Here is a 23,774-nt window from a genome sequence, read left to right as displayed (position 1 = left end):
TATTTCTTTGGGTTAATTTTCATATGGTTTTTGCATCCATCAAGCTATCAACTTTTTATACTTTTTGATGGTATATATATGTAAGGAACAACCCAACAAAATCTAATAATTGCACAAGAGCCCCACTCTAAGAATTCCTCGAATTGGACAAAAACTATATTTTCAAGCCAAATCCATAGCTAACATCACATTTTAAAAATGTTTGAGTTCAACGTTTCAAATATATTTGAAAGAAAATTACTTCTAGAAACGAAAAAAGAGAATGATTCATAACCTTACAAATGAATAATTATACACAATTTTCATTTAATTTTATCTTCAAAATTAAATAACATAGTGCCTCAACGCATTTATGTTAGATGATGATGTCTCAAAACAAGAAGAACTAGAGATTAGCTCAAAGCACCCACATCATCTCCAATAAAATTTTATAGCAATGGACGTCGACGATAACTGAACCAACAACCCAATAAGCTTGCAAATATCCTCCCCAAATGTTGATGATACTAACACACGTCTGTTATTTTGAAGATTTTGTTATTACGTTAAAACGGGACATTCCACGTAATAGTCACTAAATCATTCAAAGGTATTATTACTCTTCTAGTATTAAACTTGAAATTAAATCAAAATATTTTTTTTATCATTTTAAGGAAATATTGTGATACATTTTTTATTCTCCTGATTCTAAACTTTAATTTAGAGTAAAGTATTATTGTTTTCCATTATGATGGGTTATCTATATTATTTTTTTATGATTGATTTGGATGATATATCATTTTTATTTCAAACTTTAATTTAAGCAAAATAGATGTTTTTTTTAAAATAATAATAATAAAAAAAATATTTACACTTGAACAAAAATCCCACCATACAATTGTAAGTGTAAAAATATTTTGCCAACGTTACAATTTCAATGATTCCTCTAAAATATTATCATTTTCGTATATTTTTTGTAACGATTATTTCTTAGCAGAAAAAATATATTTGATTAAGTTTTTGTATGCCAAAAAGAAATACAAAAGACTTATCCCCTTACCTTTGCAATGATCTTCTTCTTTGATTTTATATTTACGTGTACTTACAACAAATTTGAAAAGAGAAGTTGAGAACAAAAACATGTAAAAAATAGCAAATATTTCTCATCGGTGTAACACTAAAAAAAAAAAACTATAAATGCATTAAAACGATATTGTCTCTTTATATCACTTCGTAGTTGTTGAACCTCGAAAGTAAGGGTCTTTTCTCTACACTCTTCGATACGTGAGGATCTCCGTAGGTCAATTTGTTGCATATATATATAAAAAACTATAGAAGGTATATATATATATATATATATGAAAAAGAGGACCTATTTAATTGATAGGTTAATAGAGAAATTAAATTCATTTTCGGAAGGAAAAAATGATGTTGCTATTACAATTATTTTTTAAAAAATATCTACATCCAAATTTCTAAAATAATAAAGCAAAGAAGTTTAACAAATTAAATAATGGAAAATTAAGAGAGAAGATATTAGCTTATGGAGAAATTAGCTAGTTATAGAGAAAAAAAAAATTAAAGATCTCAAATCATGATTTGATTTTATTTCTTTTTTCTAATTGATTATTATAATAAAATATTATAGACTTTAACTGAATTTTAAACCCTACACATGAATGATATATTTTATGTGTATATATATATATATATAGATCTAAATTACTTGTGTACAATAACAAAATCTTCTAATATAATTTACATGTGAAGTGCAGAAGGAAAATCTTCAAATCTAACTTACACAATAATAAATTATTTTTTAATGGTTTTAATGTAAAATTAAATTATATAACACCACGACCCAATCATTAATAACGAGAAATCAAAACATTTTTATTTCATAACCTCTCCTTACGAAAGTCAAGTTTTGAAAACTAAAAACAAGAAAAAAAGTTTTTAAAAACATGTCTTCAAATTTGTAAAAAGCAAAATCGTATTTGATAACCATTTAGTTTTTGGACGATAAGTTTTTGAAAATTAAGCCTGCAAAAATTTACTCCACTTCTATAATTCGTATTTTGTTGTATACTTTTAGGTTTACTCATGTTTTAAAAAACCAACCAAAATTTTGAAATTTACGGACTCATTTGATAACGTTCTTGTTTCTTGTTTTTGTTATGTGTTTAATAACCATTCTCATTCTTCATTTTCAAATTTTAAGGAACGTTTTTTAAAATTGGACAAAATATGATTCTATTACCATTTTATTTAATTCTAGTTCTTATTTTTCTTATAATTTCTAGTTGACTCGTTGACAAGGAGACATGCTTAAAACCAAATTTGTCCTCCAATGTTAGAGTCCAACTCCCAACATCGATTTTATATTTTTTCCCTTCTTTTATATATTATTTTAATCTATTTAAATATTTTCTCAATTTTAAATTTTAAATTTTGTAATAGACATGTTTATACGCTATTTTAAATTTAATTTTATTATTTTTAGTTCCTTCCAAATTAGTTAGAATTTTACCTTATATATAGGTTAATTTTCATAAATATAACAAACTAATAAAATATTTACGGCTTCCGTAACAAAATGAAAAAATCCATGAAACTGATAATTTTTTAAAAAAATTTTAATGTTTGTCTTTCTTATCATTGTTTTCCTTCTCTTCTCTTCTCTTATGCGATTTTTTTTGCGATATTTCTTCTTTCTATCGTCTTTTTCTATTCTTCTACATTTTTTAAAAAAATATTTTCATTTATCTTTCATTTTCATATTCTTTCTACTGGCATTTTTCTTTTCCTTCTCATTGTCTTTCTCTCTTTTTTTGTGATTTTTTTAAAAAAATTTCAAATTGTTTTTTGATTGAAGATTGCGCTATTTTTTTTCAAACTATTATTTGGTTTTTTAATATCGTGTGCCAAATATAAAAAATCGTGAAAAAAATGGTTGGAATATTGAGTTGCTAAATGTAAACGATCGTGTAAAAAAAATAACAAAATATAAACGATAGTGTTACAAATATATAAATAACCGTTTACCAAATCTAAACGATAGTGTTCCAAATATATAAACAACCGTGTACCAAATCTAAATGATAGTGTTCCAAATATATAAATAACCGTGTACCAAAACTAAACGATCTATCAAACAATCTTGAAAACAATTCGTTGAGATTTGGCTACCCTAATTTAAACGATCAAATCTAAACGATCGTGTGCCAAATTTGAATGATCGCGTACCAAAAAATCTTGAAAAAAATCGTTTAGGTTTGGCTATACCCAAATTTAAACGATTAAATTACACTATCATGTGTCAAATCTAAATAGTCACGTACAAATTTTTTTTTTGAAAAAAATCGTTTAAATTTAGATACCCCAAATCTAACCGAGAATAGTCAAATCTAAACGATCATTTGTCAAGTATATTGCACTAGATGTTAATTAATCATGAGATATTTTTGGTATTTTTTATTGTAGGCCTATGAACTTTTTTTCGTTTTCGAAATTATTTTATATCGTGTAAATATTTTTCCGCTTGGTTATATTTTTGAAAAGACCCCTTATATAAATTCTTTTACTAACATATTCATTTACGTTATCTTTAATATTTTACAATATATCATGACATTTACATAAAATTGAGTTGGATTAGAATGAACATCATTTATCACAAATGAATTGAATGAGAAATAATATTTCAAATCAAATTTAACATTAATATAAAATCTATTGTAATTTGTTATTATTTTTGCAATGAGATTTATGTATATTTGATAATATTGTTAGTGTTATATAATTATTTTTTTAATATTTTAATGAATTCTATATATATATATATATATATATATAATTAAATTATATTTAAACTAAAAAAATAAGAAAAATATTATGAAAAATAACACGAGAGAAACAAGAAATGATGATCAAATAAATTTATGTTTTTGTTTCGAATTTTCAAGAAACAAGAAACAAAAATAATTATCATACATAGATTTGTTTCTTATTCTAGAAAAAGAAGAAACAAAAAACGAAAAACATGAAACAAAAAACAAAAAACATGAAACACGAAATGAGAACGTTCTCTGATGATTCTACAATACTAGTTTCTAAAAGTTTGTTTTTAAAAATGGTGAAAGATTAAACTTTTAGTCTAAAAAAATGAAATGAGAAAATAGATTTAATTTAAAAAGTAATAAAAATAAAAAGGATTGGGAACATGTCACAAATTATCAAATTAATTATATTTTATGAGTTATATATAATAATAGGGGGTTTTGCACTATTCTTATGGGTATTTTATGATGACATATATTTGTCTAACATAATTTGAAAATGATTATATAAAATATATGGTTATGTTTAATTACTTGATCACAAAGCATATATTTAGTTGGTGACACATATATGCAAGAAAACATTTGCCACAAAAGTCATGAAAACAATTGAAAACCATCTACCACTATTATTGGCTGTAAAAGCATCATAAATCAAATGCTCCTCATCTTAATAATTAAACATTTTTGAGTGAGATACTTTACTTCATATCAATTTTAGAAATAAAAATCTTTGCAAATTATTAAAGAAGAAAATAAAGGGAAATATTATATATAAATATATTAAATCAAGTAATAAACCTCTTTATTAATTATTTTAATTATAAAAAATTTGAATCGAATCTCCTAAACTCATTTTAGTACAAATGTATGATACCTAATTTTTCACATTTAATTATACGATAAAATAAAATTTATAATTATCAATCAATACAACATTTATGTATTATCCAATTGATTTCCAAACAAAGATGATAAATTGTTTTACTAAATTAATTTTCTTATTGCGATGGTAATGGAATTTAACCCAACCACAACTAAATACTACTTTTCTTTCAAAATTTAGTTCAAACTATCATTATTTGAATATTTCTTAAGCTTGTGATCTCATCTAATTGTCTCTCAATTCTCTTTTTTAGATTTTGAAACAAGTTGTGTTCATTAATTAATTTGATGATGAAGAAAATTGAGTAGGGCATGGATTGATTGAAAAAGATTCCCTCTTGTTCAATGATGACCTTTTTCCACAGAGTTAGTGGCATTTTCTATTTTTTATTTAATTTTGTGATACATCATTGTTAACTTAATTTCTATTTTTGTTATTATATATGTGTGGTTTAATATTACTGCTTAAATATATATATTGTATGTATGCATGTATAAAACAATCATTCTTTAAACCCTACAAATTTAATAATGCATGAATCATGTTGAGTTGAAATGTTACTCATGTGTGGATTTTATATATATTGTTAGTATGTAATTAATTGATTAATGATTTGGTAGTTCGTATTTTTTTTTTAATAAATTTAATGCATGGTTGATATATATGTGTCACATGTACATCAACATTTTCAACATTAATTATCAATTGTAAACTTTGAGAAGTTTTAACTTCACATTTTTTTTTCAAATCAGTTAAATAAAATAATTATCATGCAACAATTTTTGTTTCTTTTGAAAAATCATAAGTTAACAAAATAAATTTGGTCTTTCACCCTCAACACTTTAGTTCTTCGGTATGTTTTGAAACAATTATATATTTTCTTCGAGTTCCAATTCTACGATATCTAAATATGTTATTCTGATCTGTCTATCTATATATATTAGTACAAATTGAGGATATGAGTATTTGAATATATAGATGTCAGATGAACTAAGCTCAAACAAGTATATTAAGTTATTCTTGAATTTTCAAGCTATGATGTTTATGGAGCCTTAGTCCTCTAGTGTGTTAGTTGAATAATATTCACATTTGACAAAAATTGCATTATTAATTTATTTCATTTTCTATTTTTAGTTTTTAAAAATTAAGCAGGTAAAGTATAAATAAACATTTCAATTCATTTTTGTTTTCTTGTATAGTGTTATCCTATTATTTTTATATGTGTTTTGAAAAATTATAACAAATAAAGCTTTGAAAACAAAAGGCAATAGTTTTTAAAAACATTTTTCTTTTCGGAATTGGTCCAAGAATTCATTTCCCTTTTATTTCTTAAATAATGATTAGAGAAAAAATGGACTTAACTTTTAAAAACCAAAATTCACCAACTTCAACTTTTAAATTCAAGTTAGTTTTTGAAAATGTAATTGGTTTAAAGTAAATAACAAAATAATAAAACACGCTATTTTAGTTTTAATAACTTATTTTTCATCCATTTCTATAAATCTGTTATCATCCGTGAGTTATAAACTGTTCATTTTGTTGTATATATGATTTAGTTGTTGACAACGTCTTTTGACATTGCAAACCTATTGCATTATGATTGACCAATCCATACATGTGTTAATGGTTACCAAATAGGACCTTAATTAGGTAGAGACATCAATAAGAATTTTTCTTAAAATTATGGAGACAAAAATTAGGTGGCCACAACTTTAAAACCCTAATTCACATCAAATTCAAATTGAAAAATCACACAAACTAGTTATAATTAATATATTAAAAAAGTAGTAAATATGAAATAAATTGTCTTTTGAAAATCAAAATTCTTAAATAGAAAATTCTCCATCGAATCTCCAAATGTAAGATGAAGACAAGAACTAAAAACTCATTACACAATTTAGAAACATAGAGAACAAAAAAGGTATTTTGTCAACGTGTCATTGCCGATCTAGCCGATCTATACATAAATAAAAGAGATGAAGTAAAAGACTATTACATCTAATAGTCTTTTGGACCACTACTCATTATCAAACCAAGACTACCAAAATCAATAATAGTATTTGGGATATCCCAAAGGGCTAAAAGAAAAAAAGGAAAGCAAACTTTCACTTTGGCTTAGTGGACACAATTCATTATTGAGTCAATCCTATTCCTGACCATATGATGGGTAATAATATTGTCCATTGGTACATGTTGTCAATATATTGATAAGGATAGGCCATTTCTATTGATGTGCGGTAAGAGTTTTTCTTTAGTATGTCTACCATATATATCAAACAAGATTGAGAATTAACAGTTTAATAGTATAGTTGTTGGTGACCAAAAAATGTCTATATTATCTTTGTTGTCATATATATAACCATCAACTAAAACAAAAAAACAGGACGTTTTTGAATGGTTGACATTGATGCATCTTGACAGAAAAAAAAAACGTTAGTTTATACGTTTTACCGAATGGTGAATATAGTCTATTTAGTTTGTAATTTGAAAATAAATGGATATAATAAAAACATGGTTGTATTTGGAGCTTTTACATATGTAATTTCAAACTATTTGGGATAATAATTGTTATTTTTGTAAAATCATATAAGGTATAAACAGTACATTATATTATGTATATTTTTTAATTGGGTTTATAACTTGAAATACTATATTTGTTAATATAATTCTGCAATTTTAATTTTGAAATTGAATACATTAAATATATATTTGTTGTTATTATTATTATTTTTTCACAATCCTATTATTTCTCTCCTAAGTTTTGTTAATAGATTAATTTTTTTTGTCTTCTTATTTTGATTGAGAGACTAGAGACATATAAGTTATGCATATTGATTGAGAGACTAGAGGTTTCAAATCTTGTAACATAGATTACCTAAAAAAAGTGTTGTTAACAAATAAATAAATGCAAATTAAAAACTAAAATATTAAAGAATTAAATACACTACCTCTTAGAGGCAAGCAAGTATTTGTCTTTGGTCTAGTTTCAAAGTTTAGTGTGGTGGATAACCTTTTATCTCAAACTCAAAACTATGAAGAAAAAGATTAAATACTATAAAAGATTAGATAAAAGATTTTCCTTAATTAAGCTCATTGTGGATGCAATCTTTCTAGGATTGAGAAATCACTTTTGAATTTTCTTCCCACAGTTGTTGAAAGTGAGCAATACATATACATATACATATATATATATATAATTGTGCTTTTGTGCATTTTATATTTTGTTTTTGTTTGATTCATGGAAGCATGAAAAACATGGTAGAATAATTTAATAGAGTTGAGAAATGAAGAGAACAAAAATAAAAATTAAATTAAAGATGATGGTGTTGTAAAGGTGTGTCAACAAAGTTGAGGCACCTAAGTGCTCTCATTGTATAGTTAAAAAAAAAAAAAAAATCATTTTCAATTTAATTCATAGTTAACTATACATATATATATATATATATATATATATATTTATTTAAAATTAAATTAAATTAACTATATTTCAAAGATTTAACTCACCACTTATAATATTTAATTTGTAATGAAAATTTAAAGTTAAAAATATTTTCCTCTTAATGTAACCCTAATTGTCATGGAACAAAATTGCTTTGTTTTTTCAATCTTATACTTGGATTTAACTTGATTTTTGCTTGTAATTTATTTGGAAAGTATTAATTTATTTTATATATAAAAAATGTAAGTAGCACCAAGTATGAATATTAGTATAGATGATGACCCCTAACTTGAGAAAAGAAAAAACCCCACAAGAGTATTATTCTTATGTTTTACCTTCCTTACTTTTTTTTCTTTCTATTAATTAAAATAAATTTATAAAAAATAAAATAAAATAACATTACGTTAAAATATTATTTTGTTTATGTACTTCCAATTTTTCTTTTTAATTCAAGTTTTTAATAACTGATTTTTTTTTTGTAAGTATTTATATTTTAATTACTATATATTTTGAAAATAACTTTACGTACGGCAATTTTTTTACATAAAAAAGGTATTATTGTTTAACAAAATTCAGAAACTAAATGTAAAGTTTATTGGAGTAAAACTTTGAATGTAAAAATGAAAATAATATTAACTAATAAAAAATATATTTTGAGAAAGCCAAGGGTGTGATATTTTTTAAAGAAATTAAACTACAAAGGGTGTGAATTAAATTAAAGTGCCTCAGCCAACCAAATATTTGGTATATATTATATACACGTGTTTGGCTTTTTGTAGAGGAAAAAAAAGTGTCATTTCATTTTTGTCACCGTGTGAGTAGGGTTTTACAAAATTACAATTATGAAAAGTTTCAACGATATTGACATGACTTCTATTTCAACGAGCGATATAGAGTTTGATTCAATGATATATATATTGATATGACTTTTGTTTGATCCATATTGTTGTATTGAAAAAAACATTTGAAAAATGTTTTTTATTTAGTTTTGGTGTCCAAGTTTCACTAATTTACCATATTACTACACTACGATTGATTGATTTTATTACATGTATAACTTAAGCAACATGTCGTGCAATGTAGGAAGAATATTGTTACATGACGAGCAACAATTTTTTGAATATTTTTTCCTTACTTATGAGTGCGGTTAAGTAGATTTTGTGGTATGCAACTTATTTCCGTACAACGATGATTTATTTTTTACTTGAAGATATTTAAGGAGCTAATCATATTTATACGATGGTCTAGGTCATTTTAGGAGTAGTTTCTTTATTAGAAAAATATGTGTGTGCGTTGATTGTTTTGATTTTAAGGTTTGTCTAAGTCTCAACCTTTATGTATTATTGTTATTTACAACAAAAATTGTAGTTCGTTTTTAAAGTTTTGGTTTCCATCAATCATTGTAATAATACTTGGGAGGAGTTCTTTTGATGTTGTATTTATGGTAGCCTTCAATTAAGAAGCATTATTACGAAAGTGTGGGGAGTTAAAACCGAGGTGAGCACTAAATTATTGAAATTGAAAAGTTTCTTTCCACGATGCACACAAGTCTAATGAAGTTGACATTGCACCAAACCTGAATTACCCAATGTTTATGTCTTAACATTTTTGTTTATTTGAGGGTTGCCTACTCGTCCTGTTTATTATTTGTGACATCGTACTAAACATTTGTATTATGTTGGATTCATTTTCTTTTTTCATACTCACTAATATTGATAAAAATGAATATAAAATTTCAATAGAATAAAGTTTACACCAAACCAAAGTTTGACCCAATTTATCTTCGAATAATTTTGTTACAATTCAATAATAATAATAAAAAAAAGCTCTAATGTCGTTTGGTACATTTTTATAGTTGATCATTTCATTCCCAACGTATAATTATTTTAATAAAAATTTGATACGACAACTTTTTTGATTCAATTTGTAACATTGATTAAAGTATAAGATTGAGGTACACAATTTATTGAAATTAATTGATACACACGGCAATAAGTCTAGTAATCATTTTTTTTTCTTTTTCTTTTTTAAATATTGATCATTATACATCAAAAGGATATATATCGATATCGACATTTACATTTAAGTGTACTAGATCATAAAAGAGAGATCTCTAGTTATCATATAGTTGGATTGAAGATTATTATTGCCTTTCTTAGTGGAGAAGCCGACTGCAACAAACTAATTGTTGTAAAAAAATGATAAAAGAAAGAAAAGTGTAAGTGAATTTATTTAGGGTTTAGTTTGAAATGAAAAGAAGTGATGAAGTTATGGGCTTCTTTTTTCTTTTCTAGTGGAAGTTTGGGTATGAAAAGAATGGTATAATTTTCTTTTGGATAACTATATTGCCCACTTTTCCACCAATTATTTCTCTTCTACCCTATCCACCATGCTCATCAATATAATTTCTTTTAATACAAAAGTGTTCATAAGGTCAAATAAATATGCTATTATTTATTTATTCTTTTTCTAAAAGGGAAATTATTTTATTCCAAAAGTGTGCTTCATGGATTACAAAAAGGTGTTTGGTTTGATTTTATTTATGGGTCTTTTTAGTCCATGTGTGAAAATGATTTTTCATAGGATTATGAAATTGGTTTGGTTTGTAAGAAAGGATAATGATTATATATGAATATATACATATATATATTTATTATATACATATATGCTTTTGTAATTGTATTTAGAAAAAAAGGATTTGAACTATGAACTTCTTACTCCTCACTACTAATTACAAAATGGTGAGTTAAGCTAATATCTTATCTGGTCTTGTGATAGAATTTAAGTGTGTGCATGAATTCTTGTTTTGCTTCCTAACATGTAGTTCTAAGTCATCCTTCGATTTCCACGATATCCAGAAAATTATTTTAAAGAGTTTAATTCTCTTTCCATCTATGATCATTATGTGATGAATCGAACATAGAATGAATCTTGGCCATATTGTCATGATGACAAGTTAAAGTTTGGTGTGTTTTTAATTCAGTGATCAATTTGAGTTCAAAATTGTAAGACTGTACTATTGTTGTGGTCTATAAAGCACAAAAAGAACTCACTAGTATAAAATTGGACTTTAACGTTGGTAAAAAATTGAGATTATAGATGAATGACGGATGGTAGTGTTCTACATTAGAAGTGACCTTCATTGAACACCTGGAGCAACATGTTCTTTAATGTTGGCCACCTTCGATGTTAGTTAATAACTGATAATAAATGAATCACTTTGATATTAAATATCCGAAAAATGAAAGGATCAAGTTTATCAATTTCTTCCTGTAGTAGCACATGTCTTTATCATGATATTCGATTGAATGAGCAAACCTCAATTTGGTTCTTATATTCATGCATGTATTCAATGTAGCTAAAAAAAAAATGACAATATAATTAAAGGAGGACAAGAAGAATGAGAAAACTGGAGGTTCAATGAAAAATTTATTTTTAAATTAAAAAAAAGTAGAACAATGTCTTAAATGGGGTTACGTAAGTCAAAAACTTGAATCCCACCTAAATTCAATTGTTCAATAAACCCCAAATACCTTGTAATTAAATAAAATATCTCACACACGATTACAATTTATAAGAATTTTAATTTCTCCCAAAAGTAAAAAATAACACATAGAAACTCCACCTAAGCTCTACAAAATGTTTTATCTCCTTCAAATCATGCAAAAATTGAGAACTTTTCATTAATTTCACGTTTTGAAACTCTAGAAAATTTTGAAACGTCTTCCGATTGCATCTCCAATATCTTCTGTAACCTATCTTCAGTGATTGTTCCACCGAAAAGTTTCAATATTTTCATCTAAAACTTCCCATTAATTTCAAGCAGTTGTTCAAATATCTTCCGCGATTCACTACTAAAAAAACAAGCTCTCTTGACGTTTGCAGTTTTCCTTTCAACGTCAAGAAAGATTTCATTTTTAATAAAAAACGTCAAGAAATTTTCTGAAACAACTTTCTTAACGTTTATTAAACGTCAAGTAAAATAAATTTTCCCTTGACGTTTTTAAAACATCAAGAAATATCTATTAATTTTTTGACGTTCTTAAAACGTCAAGAAACGTATGAATTCAACATGTTTGACATTTATTAAACGTCAAGAATTTAAAGTTTTACTCGACGTTTTAAAAACGTCAACAAATTTATAAAAAAATTAATGATGTTTTTTAAATGTCAAGATAATTTCTATAAAAATCCTTGACGTTTTTAAAAACGTCAAAAATATTTTTAAATTTCATTCGTAAAACGACGACGTTTCAGTTATCACATTTTCCCTTTTCTAAAACCTAATCGGTCGCGCGTTTTTTCGGAAAATCTCAAACTCTCCCTCGTTCGTTCGTCGTTCTCCCTTCGCGCTATCATTGTTCATCGTTCTCCTTCGTGCCTCCGTTCACCGTTCACCGTTCACCATTGTTCACCGTTCTCCGTTCATCGTTCACCGTTTACCGTTCACCGTTCAAAAGTCGTAATTACCTTCTCTGTTCGAAAACCCGTGAACACATTCACCTCTGTACGAAACTCGTAATCACCTCGTTTGCCTCCAAATCTTTTGTAAAAGGTAATAATTTCACTTCTTTACTTTATGTGATTAGAACTTGTAATCTGTAATTTAAAATTGGAATGTGTTTATTGCCTTTTTTCCCTTTGTGATTAAAGCTTACAATCTGCAATTTCCTTTGTGTTTATTGCATTTTTTCCCTTCGTATAATATGGCTTGTTATTTGTGAATTTCTCACATTAATTTACTAGGTTGTGGCATTGAGAATTAATTAGTTTATGTTTAAAGGTTTAATTTCTTCTTGTGATGAACCTATACACATCCATATGATTATTTAAGAAAACCATTGCTCTTTGATTTTACTTTAATTTTTTCTCTGAATCAAATATGTGAAAGTTGATCAAAGTTTAGGTATTATTATTGGCGAAAGAAGTGCCCACTACTACTTTAACCACAAAAAAGAGAAGGGAATGGAAAAAAAGAGGGCATAAAGAAAACGAATGAATGTAGACTTGTTTAAAAATGAATTGAGACTTTGGAAGAGTGAAAGACTTAGAAAAAGGATTGCTTAAAGTATTTGAAAGAAATTTGTAGTACGAGTTTTAGGGATCCTTTGCCCTCTTGTTGTAACCTTGGTTTTTAAGAATATCTTGCCCTCTTGTTGAGTAGGCTGGCTGTAACCTTGGTTTTTTTCTTTTAATCTAGATAAGTTTTTCGTAGTAATTACAAGTCTTATCTCTCTTTAGATTCTACTAAAAAACTTTGTTTCTTTACTTGCTTATTGGATACTTCATAGTCCAGGTAAAGAACACCTTTATTACATTGTTTAAATTTCTTAAACACTTAAATTTACATGTTCCTCAAGTGCCTACAACAACTGTCTGATTTTTCAAGTGCCTAAGTTGAAGTGTCTGGTCTTAACTTTTCTTCTCTTACTCAAATAAGTTCTTCTTTTTTCCCTTTCCACAGTGTTCCATTGTTGTAGTTTGTTAAAGATTGGGTGTTTTTAAGTTTGTCCTTCCACTTTAATTATCATCTCATTAAATTTACAATGATGGATAAATCATGGATGCACAAGAGTAGGTTGTCTAAAGATTATGAGTTGGGTGTGAAAAACATATCAAATTTGGATTTTCTAATACAACTAGCTCCTATATTCGTTGTCCTTGTTTGAAATGTGGGAATTGTGAAAAACATAGTAGAAAGGGTGTTAGAGATCACTTGTATGTTAATGGTATTGATGAAAGTTATAAAATTTGGTTTTGGCATGGGGAAGAACTTCCTAACTCATCCTTCTATGATGAATCTTCAAAGTTTGACATCCATACATGTGAAGATCAGGATGTTGGAAGTGTAAAAGAAATGATTGAAGTTGCTCATGAGGAGTATTCAAAAGACCCAACTGGATTTGAGAAGTTGCTTGTTGATGCTGAAAAACCATTGTACGAAGGATGCCAAAAGTACACAAAGTTGTCTACTCTAGTCAAATTGTATAATTTAAAAGTTAGGTATGGATGGAGTGATACTAGTTTTTCAGAATTACTTGAAACTTTGAAGGAAATTCTGCCTATTACCAATGAGCTCCCGAATTCATTGTATGAAGCAAAGAAAACATTAGGTGCATTAGGAATGGAATACGAAAAGATTCATGCATGCCTGAATAATTGTTGTCTCTATAGAAAAGAATTTGCTAATGCAATTGAATGTCCTGAATGTGGTCAATCAAGGTGGAAAAACGTCAAGGATACAAATGAAAGGAGAAAGCAAATTCCCTCTAAAGTGATATGGTACTTTCCAATCATTCCACAATTTAAAAGGCTATTCAGAAGCATTGAATGTGCTGAAAACTTGACTTGGCATTCTACTAAAAGAATTAATGATGGTAAGTTACGACATCCAACAGACTCTCCAACATGGAAGTTAGTAGACATGAAATGGCCAGACTTCGGTTCTGAACCCAGAAATCTTCGTTTAGCATTGTCAGTCGATGGAGTAAATCCTCATGGTGACATGAGTTCTAAATACAGTTGTTGGCCGGTAGTGATGGTTATTTACAATCTTCCACCATGGTTGTGTATGAAAAGAAAGTACATGATGCTATCAATGCTAATTTTAGGACCAAAACAACCAGAGGATGACATAGGCATATACTTAGCACCACTAATTGAAGATTTAAAACTTTTATGGGAAAGTGGTGTTGAATGTTATGATGCTTATCGAGAAGAACCATTCAACTTAAGGTCAATTTTGTTGTGGACAATCAATGATTTCACTGCATATGGTAACCTTAGTGGATGTTGTGTGAAAGGGTATAAAGCATGCCCAATTTGTGGAGATAATATAAATTCTATAAGGTTAAAGTATGAGAAGAAAATGGCATACCTTGGACATCGTAGATTTCTGGCACGAAATCATCCATATCGACGACAAAAGAAGTCATTTAATGGTAAAAAAGAACTTGATACAATTTCAAAGCCACTTTCTGGGGAGGCTGTGTATTTAAAATTGAAAGATCTTGAATTTTCTAGAGGGAAGAAGAACCATAAGAAACGGTTGATGAACAGAAGTCAAACTTTGTGGCCCTATATTTCTTTGATGGATGTATCCCCTTGAAAGATTCATGAAGGTAATTAAAAACTCTATGAGGAATAGATATCGTCCAGAAGGTTGTATTGCTGAAAGTTATTTAATAGAAGAAGCTGTTGAATTTTGTACTGATTTCTTATCTGGAGTAGATCCCATTGGGCTTGGGACTCGCAAGTCACAAGACCATTTAGATACTTCAAATATTGGTAGACCATTGTCCATGGGAGTTCCTTTCAAACCTCAACAAGAACTTCTACATCAAGCTCATCAATATGTTTTGGAAAATACAGTTAATGTCCAACCATGTACAAAGTAAGTTTTTCTTGCTTTCTCTTGATTGTTTTATTGACTTTTATATACTTAATCTAACCATATTACAATGTTTGAATTGATGACTACAAAGAAAACATATGAAGGCTTTGCAACTAGCTACAATATCGGAATAAGTCTAGAAATCAGAAATGACTTCAAGAGGAACATAATCGAACTTTTATATATTGGCTACGGGAAGAGGTATAGTGCTGAACATAGTAATTATTTAGTTACACATGTTATGTGTCCAATTTTAAATAAGAATTATCATGTTAGGTATCAACTGAGCTTGAAGTTGGAAATGCTGGAGTTTCAGATAACTTACGATGGATTGCTCATGACCCTCATCCTTTTGTTATTAGATATAGTGGTTATGCAATAAATGGATGTCGTTATCACACACAATCTTGTGATAAAGAACGAAGTGTACAAAACAGTGGAGTTAGCTTAGTTGCAAAAACAATGCAGGTGTCTAGTTCTAAAGATAAAAATCTGGTCATCGGAGATATGTCATTTTATGGAGTGATACAAGAGATATGGGAACTGAATTATAATACGTTTAATGTTCCTGTGTTTAAATGTCATTGGGTTCAAAACAATGGCGGTGTTCGGATTGATGAACTTGGTTATGTTTTAGTTGATTTGAATAGAGTAGGACACAAGTCTGACTCCTTCATACTCGCAAGTCAAGCAAAACAAGTTTTTTATGTTAAGGATCCAAGCGATGTTAGATGGTCAGTTGTGCTTACTCCACCACAAAGAGACTTTGAAGATAGATATAACAACGATGAACTTGGTGATACAATACTACAGTGTGAAGGAATACCCAATGGTATGCCAGATGTCAACTTAAATAATGACTTGGAAGACAACATCTTAACATATGTACGAGCAGATTGTGAAGGCACATGTATACCTACATAATATTATATGGTTTTGTTTTACTATTCTCAAACTAATAGCACCATAAGTTTATTATGCTCATTCATCTCAATTAATTGATTAATTTTTAATTTTGTTTAAAACTTGTATACTATGCTAATTGTTTCTTCATTTTGATTGGCAGCCTTTGATTCATGCATCACATGGACAACTTTACTGATGAAGAAGCTGGTGTTGATGAGTTGAAACCAACATTTGGAATTGAGGATGATGAACATCTTGGTACTGAAAATGAAACCCCAAAGCAAATATGTAGACCACGAGGACCAACTATTATGTTCGATGTCACTCGCATTAGAAGAAGGTGGTGATGTACAATGAAGACGGAGTACCCATTGGTGAGAATGGAGCAAAGTTGAAGTCTTTCATAGGATCTACGACACATTATCATGTCCCGATCACATATTCATCTTGGAAAAGTGTGCCTGTAGAGCTGAAAGATAAAATATTTAGTACAGTTGAGGTATATATATAATTTCAATGTGCTTATATTGATAATGTTCCTTATGTGTACTTTATTAATCACTTTTAAATATTTAGGCCGCATTCGTCATTGATCCAAGATCTAGGAAAAATATTATCCAAACTGCAGGCATTTCGTTTCGTCAGTTTAAGTGTTGGCTAACAACAAAATATATTATGCCACATAAGGATGAACCACAACTCCTACAAGTTCCACCAGAAAAGTATTCATTCATTGATCAACATCATTGGGCAGAATTTGTAAGGTCTAGATTGTGTGAAACTTTTCAGGTATGTTACTTTCTCACTAACAAATATATTTGTAAGGTTTAGATTGTGTGTTACTTTCTCACTAACAATATTTTTGGAAAATAGGAAAAAAGACTTCTGCAACAAGATAGACGATCTAAGAACAAGTATAACCATAGGATTTCGAGGAAGGGTTATGCCAATCTTATCGAGGAAATGGTAAGAACTAATTTATTAAGTTTATCAAACTTTATCAAAGGTTGTTCTAATCTTATTATGGAATTGGAATGTAGAAAAAGGAAGGTTCAAATCAAGCGGAGTTGGATCGAGCCATCATGTGGAAGAAGGCTCGAGTTAACAAAAAAGGGGAGTATGAGAACGACGACGTTCAACAAGTTGTTCCATAAAATTGTAAGACTTTTTGTATATTGAACATTTGAACTAGATTGGTTTTGTTTACACATTTCTATAACTTAGATTGGTTTTTGTTTTAGGATGAGATTTCAATGAATACGTCTTCATCGTCTCAAAAAGGACACTCTTCTAACGATGTGTTAACCCAAGCATTGGGTACAAAAGAGCATCACGGTCGTGTTCTGTGGGGTCGGTGGGTATGTTACTCCTACCAATTACTTTCATTCTGTAAAAAAGACATCTAAACGTGAGGATGAGATTATACTTGAGAATAAAGAACTTCGAAGGCGTGTAAGCGAATTAGAAGCACATATCCACTCAAACTTGTCTAGACCATTATCTGGACATGGTAGCTGTTCGAAGCCAAATATCTTAGAAGAGAGTGACTCGATGAAAATAATCAAAGGGAAGAGTAAGTTGATGGATAATATCAAAGGGAAAGAGGTGGAGGAGATCAATGTAAATGACGACAAAGTAGAGTTGGACATCTTTAAGGTATGTGATCGATCCTCTAATAAACTCAAATTTTTAATATTCATATCGTATTGAAAGTGAATGTTTTTCTTGAATTAGGAGAGAGCCTCAATAAAAATGCCTAAGTAAAGAGAGGTTGTCTGTGAATCGACGTCAATTTTGCCAATAGGAATGAAGTTGATTCTCAGATACGCTGAGAAGATAATGAAGAAAGTTTCTAGTATCACTATTCCACTACCTGTTGGCATTTTTGGTATTAGTCGAAAGACTTCTGTGCTCCGAGAGGACATCATTGATCTTTGTAACATGAATGAGGTCAAAACATTTACATTGGTGGCCTATATGACGTAAGTCAATTTCATTTCTTTAGATCTAAATTTATGTATCTCGTTTACAAGTTTATAATATTTTGTAGGTACTTGTATTCATCTGTTCTTGGTTCGAAGGAAAATATACAGTACGTCTTTGTAGATCCATCCCTCACCTCTGCCGGACACTCGCAAGAATCTCGAGTTCGAAACTTATGCAGTAGATTGATGGTCTCAAAGATTAACGAAATAGTTCTTGCTCCTTTTAATCCTGGGTAAGTCAAGTTATTTTATTACTTGCATTGCAAAAAACTAGTACTAATATTTTGTATAATTAGGGGTCATTGGGCACTGCTGGCCATAAATGCGTATGATGATACAATATTCTACCTCGACTCACTAAGGACAACATCGAAGTCAACTATAAGATACGTCACCGACAAGTAAGTTAATCTAGTATATCATTTAGTGTTGATTCTTATATGCATGTACACAATATTTAAACTATTTGTTCAATCTTATCTTGTCAAAACAAAGCAATAGCGATGTTTCAGTCACAAAAGAACATTAAAAAAAGTAGAAAACAAACTTTATGGCGAACAGTAAAGGCAAATATCAACCTTTAAAGTCATTATATTTTGTAGACTACTAGCGATTAGGATTACTTTGTTATTCAAATTTGTTGCTTTTATATAGTGTCATCTACAAGTCGGGAGTACTAAGTGTGGATACTACGTGATGAGGTATATGAGAGAAATTGTGACTAGGGGAAGCATTGTCATATATGATGCGGTATGTTATATATCAAACTTTTGGTTTTGTGAGTTAATTGGTTTATTTGTATAGTCAGTTAATTCATTTAATTTATTTTGCATGTTTATAGATTGATACACGAAGATCATACTCACAGGCAGAACTAGACGAGGTGCGAGTTGAGTTAGCTGACTTTCTTTTGGGTTCTTACATATGATTATGACCAATATTTTGTGATTGTGAAGTAGGAAATTTTTTGTTGTGTCGCTTCTTTATGATCTGAAACTTTATGTATAGAAGCTTTAGGCGATAATTCTTTTGAATTATTCATATGGAGGAAGGGGGGGAGGGGGGTTCATTCGTATACTTTTTATTATTGTTATAACTAGCATGTTTTGTGACTTTCTAAGTCGATTTGGATTCATGGCAATGTAATGAAATATGAAATCTAATGTAAAGTCTATTTCATTATGTATATGTAAAGTCTTGGAATTGAATATATATGGTGAATGGTTTTATTTATATATGTTTGAGATTTGAAACTATATTTGATGAATATCAAATATCTATGAAACTGTTGTTGGACAATTACAGGACAATCACATTATATTTCTTTCAATTACAGTATAGCTCAATTACAATTTCTTTTTTAAAAAAATATTAAAATATGTTTGACGGTTTTAAAATGTCATAAACAATTGCATGCTTGACGGTTTTAAAATGTCATGAACAATTGCATTTTTGAAGGTTTTAAAATGTCAAGAACAATAACATTCTTGACAGTTTTAAAATGTCATGAACATTAAAATTCTTGACGGGTTTAAAATGTCATAAACAATATCAGTCTTGACGGTTCTAAAACGTCATGAAACTAAGTACGTTCACTATTCTTGACGATTAATCAACCATCAAGAACTTTTTCTTTTTGACGCTAGCTTCAACGACGTTTTTAAAACCGTCAAGAGAGCCGTCTCTTGACAGTTTAAAAACGTCAAGAGAGCATGTTTTTGTAGTAGTGTCTCATACCCATTTTTTATATTAACCATATGTACTATTTATTATCTAATGACTTTTTAAAAATAATTTGAAATATAAATCATATGAAAAATACTCAATTAGTGATTGTCATTATTTTAGGGATTGGATTTCATAATATTTGAATTCAAAATATTATGAAACCTAATGAATAAGGAACGGTTGAAAATCTTTTAGAATTTTTTTACGAAAATCTTTATTAAACATCTTTTATGAATTAAATAAATAAATGTTAATTAGTTTGATTTAAATACTAAAACTCCAAAAAATTACTATGAATTATAGGCATATATTTAGGGGATATTGAGAAAATCTTGTCAATCCCGAAAACATCATAGTTAATATTTTCCAAAATTGATTGTAGTTTGCAAATACACTATATGTGATATTTGACCTCATTATTTGCATATAAATATATTGTATCTATAAAACACGTATTATCCTACATAAATGGTTTAAACGGGTAAAAAAAACAATGATACATTGTGTGTATGTTGATGTGTATTTACTTCATCGTTCAAACACGGTGTATTTTGACCAACCCAGTGTCACAGACATATTTCCGAAGTGTGTTTACTTTTGGTTATATGCTCCGATTACCCCCAATTTATCTCATCTTTAGTTTTCATAAATAGTTTAGGTGTTTGCTTTTCATTTTAGGTCATAAAGCTTGGGTGTGACGTTTCGGCATTTTCATATGCAAGCTTGTCAGAGAAGAAAAAGTTCAAAATGTACTATAGGGGAGGCATACCTGTTGAATCCCCGTCCAAGCCTTGTTGTACTTTTTGCAATCTATGCTTTCTTATTGCAATTGACAGTCTTCAATGCTTGTTTTAACAACGTTTTCAATCAATTTAATCATCTTTCACGTTTTCTAAAAATATTTTTCCAAGAACGTGAGGGGAGGTTGAAGCGTGTGTTAAAGTTGTCCGCGATTTGTGGATTTTGATCGGCTGACTTGTTCATCGAGCTAGAAAAAGTGCCGCACAATCGTCTCGAGGTTGAAACGCTAGGATTGTGACAAACAGGTGCAAAATCAACAACCGCAACAAAATCATTGTCAGGAAATTTTGACATAATCAACATAAGCCAATAAACGTCTTTATCTTCAACAATTCAAATAAGGTTTGAACTATTGCATCCATCCCAATAAAGAGTAATGTGACACACGGGAAGATCTAAAGATGGAAAATGTACATCCATCTTGAATGCACTGTAAGAATACTTGAAATGAAGATGAACATGAAACGAATACACAAACCACACGGTAGTCAATATATCGAGAAAATTCCATCCATCTACTATAAAAAAGAGTCTTCACACGTTGCATTGCCATTAGAAGAAACGGTAGAGAATAAAGGTAAAAGTATTAAAATACAGATGAACAATAAAGTCGACAGTTACCGTAAAAGAATTCCAAAACATGCGTATGATAAATGCGAAATTATTCACCAAACTGAAAATAAGTTCATTCGAATACTATTGTACCTCGAAATAAAAGTCTGATTAAAAAACTATGTAGGGTAAATTGTATAAGTAAACCTTCCTTATTCTTGACACTAGATTACTTGACACATTGAAAAGCGTAAAGTAAACAGATACTTGCCAGTTTTTAAGCGTCATGTATTGTCATATTTGTAGGAGTGCGTGTTGGTTTGTGGGGAGAACTTTCACTCTAATAGGCCTTTAAGAATAGTAAGGATGATGATGCCAGGACGTAGGGGAATGTCGAAGATCCAAATTCCAAATCCTGATACGAATCATGGGCCTGGAGCGTTACAGTAAATGAATTTTTTTTATGGCAAGAGTACTAGGCGATGGAGTAAGTCTAAATTAAAGGTTACATATTTTTTCGCTGTGACAAGTAAGTCTTTAAGGCTCGAGGCATAGGTTTCGTGATTAGACAAGTTGAAGTAAGTTGTTTAGTTTACTAGGTGTTCATCGTCCCATCTCACGGTGGGATACACGACGGGTGTCTAGGCGGCACGCTTCCATTCGATCACAGGAAGTGAAATTTAGGGTGGGACATGAAATTAAGATCTCGTTAATTAGTAACCATTTTGTATTTTGTTATATACGCATCAAGAATTATTGATGACATCCACAGCTTAGTTTGATGTTTTGTTATGTAACAACAATGGCCTTATTTAGTCTTTCTTTTATTTTCTCTCCCCCTTCTCTTCACTTTGACAAAAAATTTTTTTTATTCATTTAGTTTTTTTTCTGTCTCATAATTTAAATTATTTTCATGCACACTAAAACAATACCCATCACCAACACTACCACTAATTCCATTAGTTATATGACAACATGCATGATCAATCCACGTTTAATCATTTCAAAATTTTCTAAGAATGGTATCAATTACCATTCTTTTTCCATATTTATCAAAAAAAACTACCGTAAAGATTTTAGTTTTTTTACAGTAGTTTTTGAAAACTAATTAACGAAACAATTTTAGGTTTTTAATGGCATGTTAAACAGCTTGTCGTTATTTAGTTATTGTTGTAAAGACACTATAAATAACTTCTCCTCGAAATTTTCTAGACTCACCCTTCTAAATTGATAATCTTTTAGAAGCAAAACCGGCAACATCTTACAAGCATGGCAAATCAGAAACATTTTACAGTATCCATTGTTGTTGTTATGGTGATATTCACATGTTTTGCTCTATCAAGTATGTTCTTATCTTATAATCCTTTCAATTTCATAATGTCATGTTCTTTTGAGTAAAAAAATTATTAACAACGTTGATGTTTTATCGCATGTGGCAGCAAAAGGAGATTTGTTCATGAATTGTATAGGGCCTTGTTCAGACCCAGACGATAATGTTTCATGTAACAACAATTGTCTCAAACAAACCAAAAACAGTGGATTTTGCTATCCCAAGCTAGATGGCTCTTCGAACGAAAAAGATTGTTGCTGTTACATTTGATCGTGAAAAAAAAAAATAGCATCTCAATAATCGTGTATAACCTTAATTATTACCTCCAATAAATTTGTATTCAATGTCCAAAGACAAATATTATGCATTTGTTTAAGAAAGTGCAAAAATGTTGTAACGAATAATAAGTAATGGTCGTGCAACAATATTGTAATTTGATGTAGAACATCGTTATTAAAATTATTATTGAGCGGTCTTTTTATATTAATAACAAAACGATATCAATAAAATATTACATTATAAATATATACATTTAAGAAATTAGATTCACTAAAATTCACTATCCAACCGTATGTATTTGATTGTTAACTAAGAAAATCTAATTGGGTTTTAATATGCTTTGAGAGAGTTAAGAAAAGATGCAATATGGCGATAATGTTCCCTCATTAACTATGTTTAGCTAGAACTAATCACCAAAACAAGATTTGGAAACTAAATGTTCTTTCATATTTGGTCTTTTAAGTCCATGGATGTTAGGACATATACGATAGAGATTGTATTCACGATGTTCCCGGTAGACACTTAACCAAATCAATTGGATCCAACTCTCGCAGTGAAGGACATTTAGGAGCTATGACTAGTTGCAACTTAAAATGGTTAAATCTAAATAAATATTGATTGTATAGGCATTACCCTATTTCTAAGGCTTTAACATAG

General features: G+C 28.9%; 1 protein-coding gene across 1 annotated transcript; it reads left to right on the top strand.

Moving 5' to 3' along the window:
• The first annotated feature begins 18,248 nt into the window (after window positions 1-18,248).
• Window positions 18,249-21,958, top strand: LOC116402071. The gene is made up of 6 exons (XM_031880855.1): window positions 18,249-18,424; window positions 18,493-18,660; window positions 18,724-18,828; window positions 19,153-19,177; window positions 19,269-19,310; window positions 21,815-21,958. The coding sequence occupies exons 1-6, from the start codon at window positions 18,249-18,251 to the stop codon at window positions 21,956-21,958; spliced, it is 660 nt and encodes a 219-aa protein (XP_031736715.1).
• Window positions 21,959-23,774: the final 1,816 nt, after the last annotated feature.

This window comes from Cucumis sativus, chromosome 2, assembly GCF_000004075.3.
Source record: "Cucumis sativus cultivar 9930 chromosome 2, Cucumber_9930_V3, whole genome shotgun sequence".
NCBI classification, from domain to species: Eukaryota; Viridiplantae; Streptophyta; class Magnoliopsida; order Cucurbitales; family Cucurbitaceae; genus Cucumis; species Cucumis sativus.
Note: the sequence above shows the minus strand (reverse complement) of the source record. Positions and strands in the feature narration are given on the sequence as shown.

Coding starts and splice junctions, on each gene's coding strand:
- LOC116402071 (XM_031880855.1), top strand. CDS start 18,249: ATGAAGTTGATTCTCAGATACGCTGAGAAGATAATGAAGAAAGTTTCT. Junction 18,425..18,492: donor ACATTGGTGGCCTATATGAC/GTAAGTCAATTT, acceptor AATATTTTGTAG/GTACTTGTATTCATCTGTTC. Junction 18,829..19,152: donor ATAAGATACGTCACCGACAA/GTAAGTTAATCT, acceptor AATTGTGACTAG/GGGAAGCATTGTCATATATG.